The 19,782-nt window shown below is 43.3% G+C and overlaps 1 protein-coding gene across 9 annotated transcripts in view; it reads left to right on the top strand.

The window, feature by feature from the left end:
• KCTD20 (potassium channel tetramerization domain containing 20) overlaps positions 1-19,782 on the top strand; it is a 30,815-nt gene that overhangs the window by 7,613 nt on the left and 3,420 nt on the right. For 4 of the 9 annotated variants that reach the window (XM_074850482.1, XM_074850483.1, XM_074850481.1 and 1 more), the window contains 6 exons: positions 14,389-14,588; positions 15,313-15,592; positions 16,483-16,585; positions 17,109-17,229; positions 18,174-18,371; positions 19,179-19,289. In XM_074850482.1, the coding sequence (XP_074706583.1) occupies positions 14,438-14,588; positions 15,313-15,592; positions 16,483-16,585; positions 17,109-17,229; positions 18,174-18,371; positions 19,179-19,289 (964 nt within the window). In that variant the 5' untranslated portion in view covers positions 14,389-14,437. Of the gene's footprint in view, positions 1-5,520; positions 5,630-7,468; positions 7,650-14,388; positions 14,589-15,312; positions 15,593-16,482; positions 16,586-17,108; positions 17,230-18,173; positions 18,372-19,178; positions 19,290-19,782 lie in introns of those variants that run through there. The other 5 variants (XM_074850479.1, XM_074850480.1, XM_074850478.1 and 2 more) reach the window with 5 other exon arrangements.

The following is a 19,782-nucleotide window of genomic DNA, read 5'->3' on the forward strand; positions in this document are numbered from 1 at the left end:
TGAGCAAGGGGAAACTGGATTTCTGTTTACTGGTAATTATAAAGCCATGGAGAGCTCAGTGCATTAGGGCTGTGCTATATTTAAATGGTACCCTGTCTGTCAGATGTTCCTATTACAAAATGTTCTTTGCCAAGATCATGGGGTGAGCCTCTCCTTTTAAAAGGTGTTTTTGAAACTCTTAGTTGTTTTCAGAAAATTGGTAAATGTGCCATGGCTGTGACATCTGTATCTGTCTTCACTTTGTGCTATTAAGTCATTCCAAGACCATTTTAAAGGTGTTGTAGACAACTACGGGAAATGCCATTTCACCACTTGTACAGTGGATTTATTGCATTTCTGAAAGATGAAACTGTTATTAATGCAAAAAATAGACTCTTCTCCAGTCTCTCACCCCGTGCGTCGCAGTCACTTAGTGCTATCTTTAATTAGGAGACTGTCACAGCTGAATTAAAAATAACAATTCAAAAAAAACCCAACCTCCTGTGAACTCGGGCCAGTGTGATTGACAGTCATGAGACTTAAAGGTTTTACTTATCCCTAGAGGAGCTGGAGCCCTGACAATGAGCATACCAGCACCCTCGTGCTGCCCCGGCAGTGTCCCGCGCACAGGATGGGAAGAAGCATTCACCCGCTGGTGTGGGGTGTGCTGAGACTTCTGCCCATGGGGGTTTTGGTCCGGGTTTGCCACCAAGAGGTTCACTTAGTGATGGTGGTTTCTTGTAAGTGTCTTGTCTAGTTGACAGTTAGATTGACAATAGCAAAGTCATTTCATGCAGTTCATGTTAAGAGCTCTAAAATGTCACGGTTTTGGTCATGTCTGGGATTGAGTTGAAATCCTAGGGCTAGAGAGAGCTGCTTTGTACATTAATAGACCCTTTAATTAGCAGGCTCCGCAGTAAGACCTATCTTCTTGTTAAGGATTTATTAAAATCATGCATAAGCTCTGCTACTGGAATATGCTAATTTATTTGTGAATCTCTTGGATTATTCAGCAGAGGAGTTGAATGTTCCTCACAAGGACAGCCTTTGAAGACTGTTTCCTTTAAATAAATAAATTTTTAAAAATCCTAGCCCTTCATTTGCTTGTTGTCTTTGAGATAAACGCTCATGAAACCAGCTGCAATTTTGACAAGAATATTGATGGGTTTGCTTGCTTGTCACATTAAAAATGACCTGGAGTGGACTGTTCTGGAATAGACTTCAATTTTAGAACTTTCCACTTTCAAGAGCGACCTCATTCAGTGCCCAAATGGTCACCTTTCCTCTGCACAAACACCTCATTATGTGTGCTGAAATAGGTATCATCTCTGCTTCTTCAATTTTGTTTTTTTTTTAAGTGGTATTTTCCCTTTTTTAAACTTCCACAAAATATGGCTACAGTTCCTGGCTAATTTTGCTGAAACGTGACACTAGCCAAATATTTTTGTGAAAGAATTATTAGTCATATAAGAAAGAATGTAATGGCATATTCTTAGAAAGTGTTATAACTATGCTTGACATGTAAAATATTTATCCAGACATGTAAACAAAGCAAGAAGTGTCTTGCCAATGTACCATCATAAACCTTAGTTATTTTGAAATCTTGAGCAAGATGTTTTTCAATTCTTGAAAATAAGGTATCAAGTTCTCTGCTGACATAAATTGACAGAGTGCTAATGGTTGGCTTTACCTAGCTGAAATTTTAGCCCCTGCTTTTGCGTCCCTAAAAATAAATCAAGATGTGTTTTCCTGAAGAGCTGCAATTGTGCTAAATAGAACTCCTCTGTTTGTTTTGGGTTTGGATCAGTTTAGTATTACTTGCAGAGTTCACTAATGCGGCTGCGCTCTAAGAGGTAGGCCTTGTGTTTGGTTTGCTTTTTGTTATTGTCTGTATCTTAGTGTGAATTAAACAACTCGTTTGGTTCAGAGAACTCGGTTGTTTCTGCAGACAACGCTGATAGCCTTTGCTTTGCTCATAAGGGGTATGTCAGCCCTTTGGCTGGACGGGGCTGTAGCTGGCTTCCAGCGACTTGCCCTCCTGAAGGTTGTGGCCTCATGGGGATGCCAGGTAGTTACCCTGGCAGGGACCCCATGCCAGCCTGTCTCGTACCAAAGTTAGGTAAAGAACTCCTGGGCTGGGTTTTGACACTCGAGTTTTGCCAAGCCTGGTTCTGCTCTTCCACACTGGACACAAGCTGCTGGTGGACCTTTATTCAGAGCCAGGCCCAGAGCACCAGAGCCCTGTGCTGCGGGTGCAGGGGCTGGCTGCTGGGCTCTGCCCTCTTCCTATTCCCGTCCCCCTTGTGCAGCCTCTTCAGGCCCTGAAACGCTGACAGGGGCGTACAGCAGATCAGAGCTTATTCAGGTACATCGGTAGGCACTGAGCTCCTCCTGACTGTAGTACGAATGAACCGCTTTTTCAAGATGGGAATATTTACTTTCAAATTTGATTGTATTTCATGCTGCTTCCCTGGTTTTGGTTTGTTTTCTTTTTTTTGATGCTGTATGCTCTGTTACTCTGAAATCTCTTTGGTGAAGAGCTACTGTAACTGCATTCAACTTTCAAAAATCTGCCATCTATTGTTTGGTTTTCAAGCTGCTGCCATGTAATTGGTTAAAAATGAATGGCAGTTGGAGTTGTAGCAGATGAGCTGGGAGTGAGTGAGCAGTTACTTGTTGGGATCCCTTCCAGAGAAGGAAGGTGGAGTTTGAAGCTGCTCACAGCCTTTCTAAAATAAGAGTCAAAGCAAGTAGGTGCGTTTTGCCATGGATGAAACAACTAACTTTTTTTGTAGGAAACTAAAAGTTCAGTAAGTGAGGAGAGGGATTTTTAGTCTGAATATTCTTTCTACCAATATTCTGCTGTAAAATAATTCACTCCTATTAAAACTGTTGTGTATTTCAACATACTCTGATTCTTAATACACCGATCCTCACCTCAGGAGGATCCCCACTGGCTAGTTGCTATGCCAAGAGCAAAGAGGGCAGTTTATCTGTTACGGTGCTGCAGGTTGATGTTGGGACCCTGCGCTGCAGGTCAGAATTGCAGGTGGTTGTGGTAGCAACAGCTCCAAGTACTGGGCTTCAGGTGGTGTCTGCAGCTCCTGGCTCTCCTAAGGCCACTGTGGTGAAGGAGACAGGAGGGGGTTATGGTGTGTTCAGCCTGTCAGTTGTGAGCTGGTGTTAATTTGTCCCCTGCTGTTGTCGTCTTGCTGATTTGGGGGTGAATGCTCTTCTGCATGCTTTGAAAGTGCAACAAGCTGCGTGGCTCTTGAGCATTGTGTGCTCTAGGTGGAGTTTTCACAATCCTGAATGATGGTAACCCACCTCACCTTCTGTGGGACAATATGCCTTAGTGATTAGAGGCTGTTGCTCTTCCTTTACATCCCCCCAATCTCCTTAACAGGCTACAGGTACGTTCTTGCACCTACATCTGGCTAGACTAGATAATTGGGCATTAAAGAATTAAAAGCTTGCACCCAAATCAAAAGTAATAACAAGTGCTTGCAATACCTTGTATGTATGTACAGTAAAAACATGAGTTACTTAGTAAATTAGTGACAACTTGGTTTTATTACGTTGGCTTGATTGATTTGTTTTTAAGTGAGATATCTCTTAAGGCATCTTTCATTAATCAGGTGCTATGTAACGATCAGGCTTTAAAACTCATCAGTACACACACGTGCTTTATCACTGGTATGAGTCAGAACAAAAATAGTTTCTTAAGGTTCTATTGCATTAAAAATGATATATTATTGATGACATGTGGCTGATGTCATCTACCTGGACTTGTGCACAGCATTTGACATTGTCCCACACAACATCCTTGTCTCTAAATTGGATAGACATGGATGTGACAGATGGACCACTTAGAGGATAAGGAATTGGCTGGATGGTTGCGCTCAGGATTGTGGTCAATGGCTCGGTGTCCAAGTGGAGAGTGGTGACCAGTGACGTTCCTCAGGGGTCAGCGCTGGCACTGGCACTGTTTAACATCTTTGGTGCCATGGAGAGCGGGATCGAGGCCCCCTCAGCAAGCTCCCTGCTGACACCGAGCTGTGTGGTGCGGCTGACGCGCTGGAGGGAAGGGATCCATCCGGAGGGAGCTGGGCAGGCTGGAGAGGGGGGACGTGCAAACCTCATAGAGTTCAACAAGGCCAAGTGCAAGGTCCTGCCATGGGTCGAGGCAATCCCAAGCACAAACACAGGCTGGGCAAGGAGTGGGCTGAGAGCAGCCCTGAGGAGAATCACTTGGGGGTGTTGGTTGACAAGAAGCTCAACATGAGCCAGCAATATGCGCTCACAGCCCAGAAAGCCAACTGTGTCCTGGGCTGCAGGGAGAGAAGTGTGGCCAGCAGGTTGGAGGGGGGGATTCTCCCTCTCTGCTCCGCTCTCGTGAGACCCCCCTGCAGTGCCGTGGCCAGCTCTGGGGGCACCAACATCAGAAGAACACAGACCTGCTTGAGTGGGTCCAGAGGAGGCCACAAAGATGCTCGGGGGGCTGGAGCACCCCCCTGTGAGGACAGGCTGAGAGAGTTGGGGGGGGTTCAGCTGAAGAAGAGAAGGCTCCGGGGAGGCCTTAGAGCGGCCTTCCAGGACTTAAAGGGGGGAGGGACTCTTGATCAGGGGTGTGGGGATAGGGTAAGGGATAATGGTTTCAAACTGAAAGAGGATAGATTTAGATGAGATGTAAGGAAGAAATTCTTCCCAGTGAGGGTGGTGAGGCCCTGGCACAGGTTGCCAGAGCAGCTGTGGCTGCCCCCTCCCTGGAAGGGTTCAAGGCCAGGTTGGACGGGGCTTTGGGCAACCTGGGCTAGTGGAAGGTGCCCCTGCCTGGGGCAGGGGGGATTTAATTTCCCTTCCAACCCAAACCATTCAGTGATCTTTAATTCTGTTGTTCTGTAAAATTGTGTTTGGAGCAGTCTCTGAGCAATCCAGATATATCTTAGGGGAAAACATTAAGAACAACAGAATAGATTGATTTAATATTTGAACTGGTAGAGGGTAACATTTCCAGGTGACATAAACGTGTAATGCCTGTGCAATGCTGTGCATAGGCACCCAGGCTCTGGGGGAAGAAGGTACTTACTGGGGCTCATTAGCAATACATCTTAGGGGGAGTTAATGTATCAAAATATCCTCAGTTACTGTAAATTTGTTTGGGCCCAAGTCCAAGGGCCTCTGGACTCAGGAATCCTTATGCACATGGTTGTGTACGTACTCAGAAATTCTGGTAGTTAATTCCTTTCTGCCTGCATAAGGGATGTGTGGCAGATGAGTGGCAGGAGTGTATTTAACCATATGGCATCAGGGGTTTAATAAAACCTCGCCTTTTCTACCGCGTAATTCCTGCAAAAACAGGCTGAACCAGGCATCTGGGGGGCTTTTGCTGAAAATAGGAGGCTTAAAATAAAGCTGTTTGCTACCATACAGTTTTTTCTATTCAAACTTTTCAAGAATCAGCTGGGGGGAGACGGGGACTTTTAAATTGAAATATTTACATGAATCAGACATCTGGGCTTTGGGGGAGTGACCATTGCTGCACAAACAGTTTAAACTCTGAAGCTTTGCTGTGACTTAGTGCTTCCCTCTATTAAAGAAGGATTTCAGGACATTGGTGCTGGTAGCACTGAGAACACATGAGCCGCCAGTAAGTAAGGAGCTGTGTTATTTGAGAGGGGGTGCTTGGCAGAGGGTTTACTCCGGAGTTACAGTAGAAACGTGGGTGATTATTTCTGTTCAGAAGTTCTAGTTGCTGCAAGTATATCGGGCTTGGGGTTAGAGCCTTCTCAGAAATACTGTTGTCCTTATGCTTTTTTGTATAGTACATAATTGAGAAGCTTGACTTCTCGTAGTGTAGATGTAGGAATTGGTGTGATTTGAAACCAGTTTAAATTTAACTGCCTAAGAAGAAAAACTGAGAAAGAAAATAGCATTTTAAAATCTAAACAGTAGGTCTTGCTTTTATGTTTTGTTAAAACGTGGGTTTTTTTCTGAAAGCTTTGTAAGTAGTTTTGCAGAAAATGGTGGAGCGGAGAGGACAGGGCAAAACTCTGTCTGCTGCTATTGCTCCTGTTCAAGACTTTTACAGAAGTGTATGTGGCTTAACCTAGTACAGGTGAAGACAAAGTGTAACTCATAGGTGTCCCCTGGCTTAAAACTGTATTTAGCTCAGTATTATGTATTTTAGCAGGGGAACATTTGTTTTTCCTGCCTCTAGAGAAGATGATCCTGCTTAGATTTGCAACAGCTCATCTTTCCCCCGGGGTTTTCCCCCTTACCCTGGTCAGATCTGCATACTCCAACCTTCTGTCTAGAAAGGAGATACATATTCTGTATTAGCCAGCTTTATTTAAATTGCTGACTGAATTTAATCACATAGCACTAGCACAGCTGCCATTACCATAGCGTTAAGAAGCTCTTTATGAGGGTCAAATATAAGAATTACAATTTTTCAGATGACTGTCTTAAACCCAATAGTGTGAAGAGTGGGAATAGCCTTTATAGGTTGCTTGGTTGCACTCTTTAACGCTCTAGTACCTTTGAGGCTCACGGGGCAGAAGTAGCCCTAGCAAAGCATTAACCTGTTGCCTTATTCAAAATTGTGTTCCCTTCCGAGACACCCGGTGGTGGGACGTTATTGGATGCACTTCATCTGTTCCAGTTGGTGAGGCTGCCACGGTATGACTTCACTATTTTGGAAAAGCCTATAAGAGGTTACTTTGAGTTAATAAATCTCAGTGAGTTTTCTGCATGTATTGGTCTTGGTGATTATAGGTTGGCAAAAGAAACGCTGCTGTCGGAGGGGGGCACTGATGGGGGTCAGCGCTGTCAGCAGCGATGTGAACTTTCCGCGTGTAAACCAGGTGCTGGCAGTTACGGGAGGACCTGGTGAACCACAGGTCTTCAGTCAGGGTGTGGATGTGCAGTGTTAAACCATCAAAACCGTATTGCAGACTGGAGTTTTGAATTGCATTTGTAGAAACAGTGGATTTTTGTTAAAGACTCAAGTAAACGAGTAAGTCTGTAAACTTTGCTAACAGTGAAGCACTATGCACAGAATAGGAGAAAACAATCGAGCATTTCATCAGCCTTCTTGCTGTCTCTTGCCAGAATTTGCAGGCTGTCCTGCATTGCATCAGTCCTGCTGGACATTATTTTCCATCTATATTTCAAAGCCAGATGGAAAATGATTCCTCTGTATATTGATAGAGTTATTTCATAACAAGGGAAAAGCCTTTTGTAATGTGCCGGTGCTAGTTCAACCTATAAATCATCCTTTTATTGTCTGGTTATGTTTGTGTCTATAGCAGAAAATGAAACGATCATTAGTAGGTATGAGAAAAGCATGTTAAAGGCTCCAGGTAGATTTTCTATCTGATGTAATCTGGGTGAATGCACCTTTATGTTGTTCTGCTGTGGTACAGGCATATCTACAGGTGCCAGTGAGTGGCCAGCCTCGGACCTGCCGAGTCTCACGTTGCCTTGAGCGTCCCCTGTTTGGTTCAGTGCCCAGGGCAGCGCCTGGGGCTCGGACCCTTGTGCTTGTCCAGGGCAGCCTGGTGACAGCAGCTTCCCTGCTTATGTGAGACTTCATGCATGGCCCCTCGCCTTCTGGAAGAGGAGAAAAACTGCTCTCCTAGACAAGTCTTATGCTTGAAACAGAAATAGTAAGTGAGGAACCGCGTTTGTACTTGACAACTGGAAAAATGCTTTTTAAAAAACCACCTGCTATGAGAATGAGAGACCCTCTGAATCTTAAAATGTTTAAAGACTGTAAAATTTGGCCGAAAGCAAGGAGTAGGATTTAAAAGCAGGATGTGTCATTGCTTTAGAAGTGCCTTTATATTCTACTGTAACTGCAGTACTGACAACGTGGGCCCATCACTCGCCTTTATTTTTGAGTAGGTAAAGAACTGATAGTCTTGTGTTCACTCCAAGCAACTTGCATTTTAAACTCTAGAGGAGTTTTATACAATTTATACTGAAGATGTGTTTTAACAGGCAGGTTTTGTCCTTATTTTGTCTTTTCCGATTTCCTAACGGTGCTGTTTCCCACTTACTGGGAATGCGGAAGGGAACAAAGCAGAGCATAAGACAGGAGGCTCTGTAGAGCAGGCACAGCCTGGCAGGTTTTTTGCCAGTGCCCTTCTGGGCTGTTTCCTTTTCATACTTTCTCCATTTTATTTTTTAAAGCCTTCGGGGACTCCCAAGTTACAGGTGTGGGAATGAACAGAAGCTGGGGCCAAAATTCCTAGCGTTAGACTCCAGTCACATTCGTTCAAATTCAAACCTGCTGTTTTCAGTGGATTTCCTTCATATTTACAGAATGAGACCCCAGATCTGATCTCAATCTTCAATAGAGCAGAAAGTTTTACTTTTTGCCTTTCTTTCTAATGGTTGGATTTCTCATTCAGCACAGGCCTCTGGAATGCGTCCCTGCGACTGGGGAATTTTTATTGCCACTGAACTGAGCTGACAAGCAGTATGATTATTTTTCTCTTCCTTTCTCTGGGGAAGTATGTAGCTGATGATGAAAAGCAAATAGTTTTTATGAAAATTAGAAAGTTGGATTGCTGCCTAATTGCCAGTGTGATATTTTTTTCATAGCAAGTTTGATTGCTTTTTTTTTTTGTTTTTTACTTAACCCAATTCCAAAATTGTGTAGGGTGCACAAGAGCAGACCAGCTGAGAGAAGATGGATGTGAGTGGTTACTCCATGAGAGAGGCCAGGTTTACAAACTCAGCGTGGTACAGGACTGGCACAGCTGGACTGCATGTGGCCTCCAGCTGAGAAATCCGCACCTTGTGTACTGCCCAGGGAGGCCTTGGCCAGCAGATCTCTCCTGGTTTGGGTATCTCTGTGCTGCACTCCCGTTGGGGGTTAGACGTACCCTATACTGATTCGCTAACCCTTATGTACAGGAAATGCTTCTTGTTATTTATCTTACGCATGTGAGATTTCCCTTTTTTTCTTTCCAGAGGAGGAATTCAGTCATTGCGAAGTTGTTTTTCTGCTTTTATGTTTAGAGGAACTTTTGGCATGTTCCAAGGATATCTTTTAAGAAATTAAAGCAAGGCTAAACTTTTTTGAAAGACGTGCAATTGTATTAGAAATACATCTTGTTCTAAAGTAGTAGACTGTAGAATTAGGTCAGGCACACCCTGCATACGCGTGTTTCCTGCTTGCTCATATTTCTGAGAATAATTGTACATGGGAATGTTTTTGTAGATTTAAAGGAGTGTTGTCACCTTAAAAATGAGTTGTTTGGAGTTTTATTTAAGTCATTGTGGTTACGCTGTGGTTTAGGAAGAGTGGAAGATTGCTAACTGTCTGATTCACTTGCTCAATGTGCTGCTGGTCCTTCTTCGCCATTCGCAAACCGAGTGGTGAAGTAAGGTTACTCACTTCTACTATTTTTACTCTCATACAACTTCCTTCTTGTCATGCCAGATGATGGTGAAGCAGTGCATAAGCAGTTGGATGTTAACAGTAAAGGGCTTTACTTTTCAATGGATTTTGACAGCTCAGCTTTTCATTATTTTTCTTTGAAGTTTCTGTGGTGTTCTGCGAACTTGATACCTAAAATGTTTTATAATGGCTCTTAAAAAAAAAATCCCAAGGGTAAGGATAAGGAACAAGTAATATAATAAAAAGTTAAGAACCAGCAAGTCTGTACTGATCTGTTATCTTTTTGCTTAATAAAATGTCCTGTATCTAAATGGGTTTTCTCTGCTGGACATGTTACTGCCTTTGAGTTTCTTTTCTTTGCACACATCACCTATGTGCTGTTCACATTGGTCTGGACAAGTTAAGCCATTCAGCTCCTTCCAGTAGCTGGATGAGAGCTGTATGCTTTGGGAAGCGGGTTTGGATGTGCCTCAGATCCTTTAGGATGGGGAAGGATAATGTGCTGAAGATCAGCCCAGGCCTCTTTACTTTCCAGTACACTTCCCTTTTTTCTTAATTACATAGAGCAAGGATCAGCCTCTTTATCTCTGCAAAGGGTTTGTAGCATGAATTGTTTGTGCCAAATATGCATTGCTAAATAAAACTGTTTCCAATTTGTGTTTAAAAAAAAAAAATTAAATATCACTTCCATATTTTTCTGTCAACAGTGTTGGCTCTAAACAAGTTCAGATAAAGAGGACTTCACCGTGACCATCAGCACGTGATGCTTGTTCCGTTGCACGGCTCATTCTTAACGCTGTGTTCTGGAGGCAGGAGGGACTTACATGCTCTAAACCAGCAGCTGGAGTCAGATGTGAATTTTGATTTTTTGACTGTGATACCGATTTCCTTTAAAAAACCAACCAAACAAACAAAAAAAACACAAAACAAAAACCCCAACACAGCCTATTTAGGAGTGTTTTCTCTGATCTTTAGTGCTGGGCTTTTGATATTCGTGGATCCCAGCTCCCAGAATCCAGCTGTCCACAAGCTGTGAGTCTTCACCTCCTCTGCAGACTGGTCCCTACCTGGTCCTTCAGGATCTGAACATACAAACAAGTTACTGTGAAGTGAGCTAAGAAGTCAGGGTGCTTGTTTACTGCTCATGATCAATTCTGGGGTACCAGCCAGTTTATGCTTACCAGAGGGTAGGAACGTGCATAGAAACAGACCTCAAAAGAAGATGGTAACCTGTTAGTATTTGTCCTGCTAACCACAGGGTGATTGCTGGTGCAGGGCCAGGGAGCTTGAGTAGTGAACGTGCTAAAAGTCAGCATAACACCTAGTTAGTGGGCCTGAGACTTTGGCTGGTCCTGAAGATTATGTCTCTTTTTCTGTGTCCCTGTTCTCTCATAAAAGACTTCCCTGCAGTGCTTCCCAGGGCTGGTAGGAGGAATGAGCAGTTAATATTTGTAAAAAGCTTTGAAGATGAATAGTGCTAATTATTATTTATAGGTATTCATTCTCACCATGGGTAGTTCACCTTGATCCTGGGCATGAAAGGAAACCAGGACATTTGTAAGCTGGTCAGGCATGAGTATGGCCTTCTGAAGTCTTTATGTACTAGTTTCCCTACTGGGTTGTGTGTGTGATTGCATTATATTTGTCATGTTAAATGACTAGTTTGGCTATTTCTTGTACCAGGCAGATGTGTTAAAGGAACCTTACTCATTTGCCTCAATTCTGCTGACACATAATGTGTAGGATTTGGGCATGCCAAGAGGGGACAGAAGACAGGAAAATGCCATTAGCCTGGTCCAAGTCGGATTATCAGCAGGGTTGGACATTCAGTTGCCTGTAGATTTAAGGAGGAAAGTCAGATCTGGTGCTTGTAAGAGCCACTGCAATTGTGAAGAGCATCTGTTTCTGAATGTTCCCATCTCTGCAGTTTTTAGCACCTTTCATTGGTGCTAAACTTGGTGTAATAGAAAAGAATGAGGAGAAGGGTGTCAACAGCTGGGGCTATTTAGTAGATTAAGCAGCGAAGGGTGGGGAAAAGATCAAGGAAAACTAGTGTAATGTAGTTCCTGTGTATCTGATAATATTTCTATAAATAGTTGCTGATATATTGTAGTAGAGGACTCTGCTGAATGGTATGCAGACTCTCTTGAACTGTGTGTGCATTTAATCCAAAGTTTAAGGTGATGAAAAAAGATTGATTGTCAAGTTAGAGATGCTGCATTCATCGAACCCAGTTTGACTGTTGTGAAAATTCAGTCTGTAGGCATTTCATGCTATTTGACATCACTTAAATATGGCTTATAAGGCAGACCTCTTGTGAAGTTATGGAATGTAAGTGTCCCTTGATAAAGCTGCTGTTTGCCTGGATATAAACTGTTTATTGATCTGACTCCCTGCTTAAATTTTCCTCTCTGCTAAGTAATAAATAATTAAGAGATTGTTCAGACAGTGCAAGGGGAGCTTATTGACAGAACTGCTGCAATGGAACACTCTTGAAAGAAAGAGGCCTAAGAAGTAAATTTTATGCTTATCAGGTTTTCTTAATAGAGTTCTTGTCAGCTCACAGAGCAAAGTCTGTTCCAAGCAAGTGTGTTAGCATCTCAGTTTTATCAGGGAGCTTGTTTCTATATGGAAGAATTGGGGAGGAAAAAAAGAGTTCCTGAGACACAGCCCACTATGTTGTTTGTGTTCCTCCCAGCGATTAGCCAGTCTCAAGAACAACTCCTCTTAAGGGTTTTCCCAAGATGATTGCATATCCCCTCAACAAGGATTTTTATTTTCCCCATCTCAAAACACTTTTGCACAAGTAAATCAAACTACAGTTTTAAAAAATATGTTTTGGCTTTCTGTGCAGGTACCAAGTTTTAAAGCATCTTGGTCAAAAGGTATAAGCATAATTACAATGTATGGAATGCACCGAATATGTTTGAATCAACACTATTAGTTGTATAAATAGTTTAACATTTGCAGTCTAGGAAACTCCATTTCCTCACAATAATTACAATAGGCTGCATGAAATAGAGGAATAGTTGACTTTTCATTGTTCCATTTGACATTGTCAGTTGAGGAATTGATTTAAAAGCTTTTTTTTTCCCCCCCTCTGGGGTGTTGTACAGTATGTGGGTTTGCGTAGTTAGGTTTACTTTAAACAGTATTTTCTACATATTCTGTATGTTTACTCATTTATATAGAACATTCCTGGGGTAGTAGATTTGTCCTGAAGTTGTATGAGTAGGGCAGTTGGTATGTTCTGCTTGGGGGGGCTCCCCACACCCATGTCCCACTGCCCAGCAGCCTGCTGGCCTTTCTTACACCCCTTTGCTGGTCTGATGCACGAGAGAAGAGGGCAGAAGACTGCAGAGGTTTATTTATGAGGAGTTTGGGTTGCCCTTTGCTCAGTCAAAAGGGAGTGGATTTGTTCATGTATGACCACAGGGCAGCGTTCACGGGGACTGTTGGGTGTCTGGTGGGACTGAGGAGGGGATCTCTCCAGGGTCCAGGCAACCAGTGCAGTGGGTCCTAGAAAACAGCCTGGAAAGTGTCAGGAGAGGGAGTTTCCTGAGCCAACAATGGGTGTCTGGTGAGAGGAGAGGTGGATAGCGATGCACTGCGTGCTGTTAAGTTTGCTGGAACCAAGGTGGCCCTCATAGGCTCCTTGTGTTGCTGTTCCTACCAGCCAGCCAGAGCCTTTAAAAAAAAGAAAAAACACAGTAGCTTTTTACATGGCTTTGCTGTTGCCAAAAATCTTCTTTCTGATTAATATCACATGATGCGTAAGCAACAGATATTCTAAAAATATACAGATATAATAATACTGGCAACTTAGTATTTGTTTTACAGAACAAGAGGAAGGATTTGTTATTCCTTTTCTAAATTTCTAATTAAGAGTGAAATGCTTGCACTGACTGCCGGTAACGATGGGCTTGAAACCCACCACTGAACTGCTCATTAAAGCCTTCATCCTCAGCAGGTCCTGACCAGAAAATTCGCCAACTCTTATTTGGCATTTTGTGGTTTTATTAGTGATGTATTTTATCTGGTTTGTATCTAGCTTTGTCCATGTTCTGCCATGCTTTATAGATGGCATCCGTGGGCCCTGGAGTCTTAATTCAGCCAAGAAAAAGACACAGGACAATTGTTCTGCAGGGGGGAAATTGGGAAAATTCATTAATGAGGAAATTGGTGTTTTATGTTTGAGTGAAAGGAAAACTCTTCAAGCCAAGAAAGGAGAGCTGTTTCTTGTCCAAGGCAATAGCAGGACAAAATACATGCCAAAGAGAGAAGGAGGGAAAGAGGCAGCAAAAGAGAGCTGTTAGGAGATACAGAGGGGTAAAGTGGGACTTAAAGATAGGAACAGGGAAGAAAAATTTCACTTAAGGGTGAAATCTCCAAACAGGAATAATGGAAGATGTCTCTGTGCGTATGCTGAAAGAACATTGGAGATTTGAATGGCCAGTGGATGCGAGGCTGCTGCAGTCATGGCTATGCTATGTGATACGAGTATTTGTTGTAGGACTATAATAGTGGGGTGAGCACTGTATGACAGGAGGGGGCTAAATCAAGAAAGAGGAAAACTAAAAAACAATGACTGGGAATAGGGAACCTCCTAGTCAAACCTCGGAGTGATTAAGAGGCAGTGCCTGAGGTGTTAACTGGGAAGATGTTGTGTATGGGGCTATTGCCAGGTTACAGACCTCATTTTGCCAGTGCTGGGAATCCAGAGGTATGTAAACGTTTTTGAAGGGCTCTACTGGTCTAGATCACACATGTGATCCAAAGACATCAGTGGCTTTAGACTTACTTTTAAAAAAGCAAAGGTTTATAGATGAAATAGACCCCTGGTTACTTTAAAACCCTTTTTTCCCCCCAAAGCCCCATATCTGAAGAAATGCCTCTTGAGCCTGAGGGGCTTTGCTTGCAGTATCAAGTAGAGGGATTTGAGCTTCACTGCTTGGGAGTTTCTTCCAAAACTAACAACCTGGTATTTTCTCTCCTAGCTCTTCCCTTAGGAAACGCAACCACCTCCTCGCATCACGGAGGCCCAGCATGAATGTTAACTGTGCTGGTGGGACAGACTGGTCAAGAAGTCTGGAGTCCAGTTGCTCTGTGGAAAACATAACTGTAGCAGTCCATGAGTCAGAAGAAAGTAATGTGGTGCTAGGAGGTCACAGCCCTGCTGCAGTTCCCAGGACTGAGGGTAAGGATAATATCTTTACATTATAGTAATCTTTAAGGGAGACTTATTATTTTTTTTGAGAGGTGTTGTTTTGGAAAAATTCCAGTATCCCAAGGCAGCTTGCCCTGGGGAATATGTACCCTGCCTTTGCCAGGCTGGTCTGAAGAACAACAGTCCACAGCAGAGTTTAGGGTCTTGCTGTCTTGGCAGGATCACCGCATGGGTATGTCCTGGCTGGCCAACTTGCAGCTCCTCCTGAGGTGGTCCTGAGGTTGAACAGATTAACTGAAAGTAGCTGGACAGCCCTGATGAGCTGGGTGCCCACCATGGTCCGGGCATCAAGCGCTGCTGGCTTAAACCACCTCCAGTGTGGTGTGTGCTTCTGCTCCAGCTTTCCTGTGAGAGTACTGGTCAGTGCTGGCAATCCGTGTCTGTATTTCTGGCCTTGTCTAATTCCTGTGCTCCTGCTCTTAACTCACTGAATCTGTCTTGCTTTATCAAGGAGTATTAAGCATTGTGGTTCATTGGAAAATTTTTTATCCAAAATCTGCTGACTCAGTTTGAAAATACAGTTTAGTTTTATGTCAGATAACATATATCGACATCCTTTGTTATTGTGTGACTCCGTTTTCTCATTACTGTAGGAAGTGTTACTATCAAATGATGTTTTTCAATAAATTATATTTTCAATAAATTATTTTTTCAATAAATTATTTCTTACCCTTGCAATATTTGTGTGTCTCAGGTTTAGATTCTGAATGTCGACACACTGCTTATCCAGTAAGTCCCCAGATCAGTAGCATGTTGTCTGCTCCCGAAGACACGCACAGTTGTCATTTCCAAGATGGAAATAAGAGACAGTCAGAATATTTTAATACCCAGGAACGCCATGGATGCTGCGCTTTGTCTTCAAGCAACAATTCACAAACAGTGGCTCCAGAGAAAGTGACGCTTGTGGTAGATGGCACTCGCTTTGCAGTGAATCCACAGATTTTCACTGCTCACCCTGATACTATGCTGGGAAGGTGGGTGATTTCCACTATTTTCAAGATATCTCAAGGGGGTCAAATGTTTGCTAAAATGGAACAAACTCCTAGTGTTTGTTTTGCAATCTCATCTGTATGCACAAATGAAGCAAGGTTGACCTCATTCAGAGCTTGACTGTGAGGCCTTGAAAACATGACCAGACGTAGAGAGAGTTGGTAGGTCTCTAGATAACATTCTCCCTTTCATCAACTTCCTTCAAACAATGTGCACTTTTAACTAGACATGGTCTCCTTTTGCCTTCTCTCCAAGTGTTTGCCTTGTTTGTAAGTAGTACATCTGTTCAGAGCTGATAACCTCAGTTCCAGAATGAGGAAAATGATAATGCTTCATCCCCCTCCTGCTCTTATCTTTTGATACTCTACTGAAAGAGAAGTTACTCAGCTCCCTGTAACGTGGCCCAAAGGTTGGAGCCTATTGGTGCGGCAAGAAGCACTCATGTTTCTGTATTGCCAGCACTTTCACCCATCTCTGACCAAAGGGAGACAGGTTCTGTTGGGTTACTGACCCTTGCACGGGTCATTGTGTAAAACAAGGGGTCACAAGGCGTGCGGCAGTTATCTTCTATAGCCTCAGCAAAAGGGCTTTATTGCCAGAGTATTTTCTGACCCAGGCTTGAATGATCTGTTCCTTTGAGCTGTGCCTTGTTCCATACAGCGCAGCTATAGCGACAGACAGAGTCCAGCTATAGGAGGACTTAGCTGAGACAGCTCTTGTGCTTATTTACTGTGTAAGAGATTTGAGTATAGGTTTCCAGTTACTGTATATAAGTGTCACTGCTGGTTTTGTTTAACCTCAATGCACCTACTGGTCTCTAGAATAAATGCATTTAAATATACTTGTGCACTCACCTGGATTTTTATTTGTTCAGAATGTTTGGACCAGGAAGAGAATATAATTTCACCAGGCCAAATGAAAAGGGAGAATATGAAATCGCAGAAGGAATTAGCTCAGCTGTATTCCGGACTGTGCTGGTAAGGAGATGTTTGAGATTGAAAAGAAACCGATCTGTTTGTCACATGTGCAGAGCTGAGCCATCTCCCAGGCAGCTGCACACCCCCTGGGACATATTCTTTTATTACTGTTTTGCATTGTGATTTTTTTTTTTTTTAAAAAATTATAGTAGACTTTGGTATGAGTCAACATTTCAGCTATTTGCTAATGTTGCCTTTTACCTTTCATGTGTCATGCCGTTGTAGTTCCTGAGCTGTGTCCTGACCTTGTGGTTGCATATAAATGCATATTGCATATGAGATGTTATGAAACCCAATGCCATGGGAAAAGTTTTAACTGGAGCTCACCGTTTATCAGACCCAAGAGGATCTGCAGAGAGACGTAGATTCTCGGACAGGCAGGGCTGGTTTTACTGTTTGCAGAGCTATATATAGCCTCTGTAACTCTCAGATGTTGGTTAAGAAAACAAAGAGCTAATTAAAAATTACCAGAGTCCAAGATATTCTTAGTTTTTCTCTCCAAAAACTGTCCTTTTATTTGCAGGACTATTACAAAACCGGAATCATTAACTGTCCTGATGGGATTTCCATCCCAGACCTTCGAGACACATGTGATTACCTCTGCATAAACTTTGATTTCAACACAATCAAATGTCAAGATTTAAGTAAGTATGGAGAGAAATCAGCTCGTAGGAGATCATCTGCATGATGTTGAGCACTCTGGTCCTGATTTGGTGCAGTTCTTAATTGTGTGCTTTAATTTAAGTGTGAAGGTGTGGACCCTGGTAGGACTCACGTATGCGTTGTGTTTAAACAGCTTCCTTTTTTGCTGCATCAATCTGAAGTGATTGAATCTTGCAGAATGCAGACACCTTGCTCAAAAAGCAAATTGAAATTGTAAAAATTCTAGTCTCCTCTTGTAACAGAGGCTGAGAAGAAGAGCTTGCTACTACAGCCAAACAAAATGAAGGCTAAAAACAGGGTTATAACTCCTGTCTAAAATTTACCAGAGAATTAAGAATAATTTAAGCTAAAGGGTGATGGGCAGAGCAGGAACCAAAGATACCAGAGTTGGAAAGTAGTAGAGAGTTCCTAGTCATGAAGGGATCTGATTGGGAGCAGCTTTTTGGTGGGTATGCTGGCAAAAAAGTACTTTTAACATAGGTAAACCTGTGAAAGGCCCTATAGTGAAATGGGGTATATGGTATCATAGCACAGCTGTGGGTGGAATTTCCTATCCTGTCCTCTGAGTGATCACAGAGAAGGCAGAAAATGTGCTTTCAAGGACAGAGGTTGTTGCTGAAAATTCAAGTTAAGTATCATAATGAATTAATTATTCAGTCTATTGCTGTTTCACTGTATTGATTGGACCTTGGTGGTTTTTTAATGGTAATGGAATGGTTCTACAGTGTAATTTGCATGCCATTTGAAATGCAGTCTCATATATCTGATTTTGCCATTTCTGGAGCTGGAGACTATTGATGTATCTGAACATATGTTAAGGAGTTTGTCTAAAGAATGTGGGCTGTGCTCTTGAATGTATCTGGAAAATGTAGACATATTTTCATACTGTGTAAAAAAGCTCATCCTCTGATTTATGTCTCGTTAGGTGCTCTGTTACATGAGCTCTCCAATGATGGTGCTCACAAGCAGTTTGATAGCTACCTGGAGGAGCTAATTCTGCCTATAATGGTGGATAGCGCAAGGAAAGGGGAACGTGAATGCCACATTGTCGTGCTGACAGACGAAGACACCGTGGACTGGGATGAAGATCATCCACCTCCGATGGGAGAGGAGTACTCACAAAGTAAGGGCTCTACACTGGGGCTCCTGGCTCTGTATTCAGTGCCCACCCAGACACCTGGCCATTAGGAAAGGACCCGTTGCCCAAACAGCAGTCTTCCTCCAGGAAGAGGTGTTGGCACGTGGATTCCTTTTCCTTCTACAACTCCCTGAAAGGAGGGTGCAGAGAGGGGGGATGAGTCTCTTGAGCCAAGGAACCAGCGCCAGGACAAGAGGGAATGGCCTCAAGCTGCGCCAGGGCAGGGTCAGACTGGCTCTTAGGAAGGATTTCTTTGCAGAAGGGGTTGTTGGGCGTTGGAATGGGCTGCCCAGGGCAGGGGGGGAGTCCCCATCCCTGGAGGGGTTGAAGAGTCGGGTTGACCCAGCGCTGAGGGATGTGGTGGAGTTGGGAACGGTCAGGGTGAGGTTCATGGTTGGGCTGGAGGAGCTTCAAGGGCTTTTCCAACCCAGATGATGCTGCAATTCTGAACTGGCTGCTGCTAGAGGCAGGATAGCTGGCTAGTTAGAGCTTGCATCGGTAGTGACAGCACGCACTGCATCTTTTCCTTTTGTTTATTGCTTCCCCCTCAGCCTTTTCGTTACTCCCTAGTGAATGAATATTCTGCTTTCCCCACCCATCACCACCCATTCTACCCAGACTGTAATGTGTATCACTGCCCTCTCACCACGGAAGTGCAGCTAACCCCAGTGATGAGAACACACACCTGAAGTAGTTCTTGGAAACCAGACCTGGCACCCCGGCGGCTGAGCATGTCAAAACGGGGAGAAGATCCCTCCTTGCAGATTCTAATCACCCTTTTTATTTCTCAAGTCCTTTACAGTTCCAAGCTGTACAGATTCTTCAAGTACATTGAGAACCGCGATGTTGCAAAAGCTGTATTAAAGGAACGGGGCCTGAAAAATATTCGCATTGGCATTGAAGGTAAAATATTTCTTCAACAAAGGAAATTCTAAAACAGGTGACTCCGTAGTCAGTAAAGCCTGGTTTCCTCTGGACTCTAGGCATTTCCTGTTTTGCTCTGGTTTAGTAAGCATTTATTTTCGTGAAACTCATAGAAGCTGGGCATGTTCCTTCACCTCTATCATGTTACGCTGAAATTGGCCAGGAGGCCTAGAAGTTAAAGGAAAGTGGAAGATATGTAGCACGTACTAGCAAGTGCCTTGTCTCTTCAGGACCGAGTAAACAGGAAACGGGAGTCAAACGCTTCAGCCTGCTGATCTGAGCATTCCCTTAGGGAGCTCAGAGAACGTTGTGCTGGGTCCTGGGAGACTGTCTTATTTTTACAGGAGCTGTGTTTGCTCACAAAATGGCTAACGCTGTGCAGCCACTGATCGTATGACTACACACAATGCTGCACCCTCTTTTCAGGGGAAAAGAGAACAGTCTTTTGCAAGCTAATAATGATAAATGTGGA

The sequence above is a fragment of the Strix aluco genome, chromosome 25, assembly GCF_031877795.1.
Source record: "Strix aluco isolate bStrAlu1 chromosome 25, bStrAlu1.hap1, whole genome shotgun sequence".
NCBI classification, from domain to species: Eukaryota; Metazoa; Chordata; class Aves; order Strigiformes; family Strigidae; genus Strix; species Strix aluco.